The 2629-nt window shown below is 51.0% G+C and overlaps 1 protein-coding gene across 4 annotated transcripts in view; it reads right to left on the bottom strand.

The window, feature by feature from the left end:
• Window positions 1-2629, bottom strand: part of ODF2 (outer dense fiber of sperm tails 2) — a 48424-nt gene that overhangs the window by 5357 nt on the left and 40438 nt on the right. For all 4 annotated transcript variants that reach the window (XM_021713703.1, XM_021713705.1, XM_021713704.1 and 1 more), the window contains one exon: window positions 1582-1682. In XM_021713703.1, coding sequence (XP_021569378.1) covers window positions 1582-1682 — 101 coding nt within the window. The remainder of the gene's footprint in view (window positions 1-1581; window positions 1683-2629) is intronic.

Genomic DNA, 2629 nt, shown 5'->3' with positions numbered 1-2629 from the left:
TTTTTTATTTATTGTAGAGATGAGGTCTCGCCAAGTTGCCCAGGCGGGTCTCGAACCCGCAGGCTCAGGCAATCCACTCACCTCAGCCTCCCAAGCGTGGGATTACAGGCTGAGCCACCGAGCCCAGCTACATAAGCTCTTAAGGAAGACAGTCTCGGGTCTAAGTCACAACTTTGTCAGATATCAGTGATATGACCTCGGGCAAGTCACTTAACCCTTCTCTGAGCTCTGTTTCCTCAGAGTTAAAGTTGGGTGGCCAGGCATGGGGCTCACATCTGTAATCCCAGCACTTTGGAAGGCCAAGGTGGGAGAATCACATGAGCCCAGGTTTTGAGACCAGCTGCCTGGGCAACATAGTGAGGCCACGTCTTTACCAAAAAATAAAAAAATTAGCTGGGCATGGTGGCATGTGCCTGCAGTCCCAGCTACTTGAAAGTCTGTGGCAGAAGGATCACTTGAACCCAAAGAGGTTGAGGCTGCTGTGAGCTGGCATCACATCACTGCCATCCAGCCTGGGCAACAGAGACCCTGACTCAAAAATTAAAAATAAAAAAATAAAAAACAGCCGGGCTCGGTGTCTCAGCCTGTAATCCCGTGCCTTTGGGAGGCTGAGGTGAGTGGATTGCCTGAGCCCGCGGGTTCGAGACCCACCTGGGCAGGCAAGACCTCATCTCTACAATAAAAAATCAAAAAATGAGCCGGGCGTGGTAGCGCGTGCCTGTAGTTCCAGCTACTTGGAAGGCTGAGGCTGAAGGAAGGATCACGGGAGCCCAGCAGGCCGAGGCTGCGGTGGCCGGGAGCGGTCACTGCACTCCAGTCTGGGTGACAGAGTGAGACTCCAACTCAAAAAATAAAATAAAATAAATAAAAAACAAAAAATAAAGTTGGGATAACACCAGCTAAGTTATATGCTGAACTATAGTGAGCATTTCTCTATGATGTAATGTACTAAGCCCCACGAGGATCATCTCATTGAAGACTCACAACACCACCATAAGCTAGATTATTACCTCCACCTTGATGGTTTCCTCAAGATGAGAAAACTGAGGCTCAAAGGAGTTAAAAGATTTGTTCACGATCACCATGTAGGTTAAGTGGTGGAGGTGGGCCCTGGGGTCAGGGCTTCTGATTCCAAAAGCCATGGGTACCCTTCATGTCTGACTGCCTCCAACAGTGCATAAGTAACAGAGAAGAGTCAGATCAGAAAGGTCTTAGGACGGGTGATTGGGCAAAGAGCAGAAGGAGGGGGGAGGGCCCCCACTGCTGTCGGGCACACGCTGCTCCATTCAACCTGGGCCTGTTGGCTTGCCTGGACCAAGCATGACTTTTGTGACAGGCGGTGCCTGCAGGTGGTTTGATCCTGGTTGAGTGTTACAGAGCATCCCACCAAGCTGAGGCCACCTTCCTCTATCCCACAATGCTTACCACTGACATGGAAGCAGCCTTTCCTCTGAGGTCTGCCTAGCACCTTCCAGGGCCTTGAGTCCCTCAACACTTCTGCACACCAAGCGCAAAGCAGCTAAGTGGCTGAAAGTCTCAGGTCCTAGGAAGAGGACAGAGATGGGACCAAGTGCCTCTAACCTCTCCAGTTCATCCACCTTCAGACTCAGCTGTTTATTTTCCTTCTGGGAGGCCTGATGTTTCTCTCTCGCCATCTCCAGCTTGTCCCCCTGGTGTTCGATCTAAAATGACAGGAACATAGACTGGTTTATGAAGAAATTTCCTGGGACAGCCCTCCCTTTTCCCTGTGACCTGTCACCCACACCCAGGCAAGGGACACGCTGCCTTCAGCAGGTGTCCAAGTCTCAACGTACAACCTAGAGACGAGACGACAGCAGGGACAGATCAGGCCCAACTCCAGAGCCAGAAGACTTTCCCACACGTGGAGAAGCCAGGTTTGATGCTGAAGAACCACACAGATGCTTTCTCGATCAGGAGAGGCTGCTTGGAGACCCGGCTGGGATCCGGGACACAGATGAAAAGGCAGGAGCTGATGGCAGCCTGACTGGCCCACACGACAGACCAGGAGTTTTATCTGCTATACTGCTGGTACTACTGATCTCATCCACCTCTTAAATGGGACAGTGCAGGCAAGACAACAGGAATCTATCAGTTCTTTCAGGCTGGCAAGTTTGAGAATTTATCCAGAGGGACCTTGAGATTTGACAGAAGGCAGGCAGTGTACGGGTACTGAGTGTGTGGGCTGGCTGGGTCCAATCCCTGTTCGCTAAGGATTCGCTGTGATGGGAGGGCATTACTTCTCCCCTCCATTTTGCTTTCTGCAAAATGGGGAAATAGCATATACATCTCCCAGACTTCCTGCGGGAGTTAAATGACAGCTAGAGCATAGAGTATGTGCTCCGAAAATGGTAGCATGCCAGGGGTGGTGGGAGGCCAAGACAGGAGGATTGCTTGAGCCCAGGAGTCTGAGACCAGCCTGGGCAACACACCAAGACCTCATCTCTACAAAAAAATCTAAAAGAAAATTAACCAGGCATAGTGGTGTGTGCCTGTAGTCTCAGTTACTTGGGAGGCTGAGGTTGAAGGACTATCTGGGCCCAAGAGGTCAAGACTGTGGTGAGCTATGATTGTGCCACTGCACTCCATCCTGGGTGACAAAGTGACTCCT

This window comes from Carlito syrichta, unplaced genomic scaffold, assembly GCF_000164805.1.
Source record: "Carlito syrichta isolate Samal-C Ts95f unplaced genomic scaffold, Tarsius_syrichta-2.0.1 Scaffold304686, whole genome shotgun sequence".
NCBI lineage: Eukaryota > Metazoa > Chordata > Mammalia > Primates > Tarsiidae > Carlito > Carlito syrichta.
This window is presented reverse-complemented; position numbering and strand designations above follow the sequence as displayed.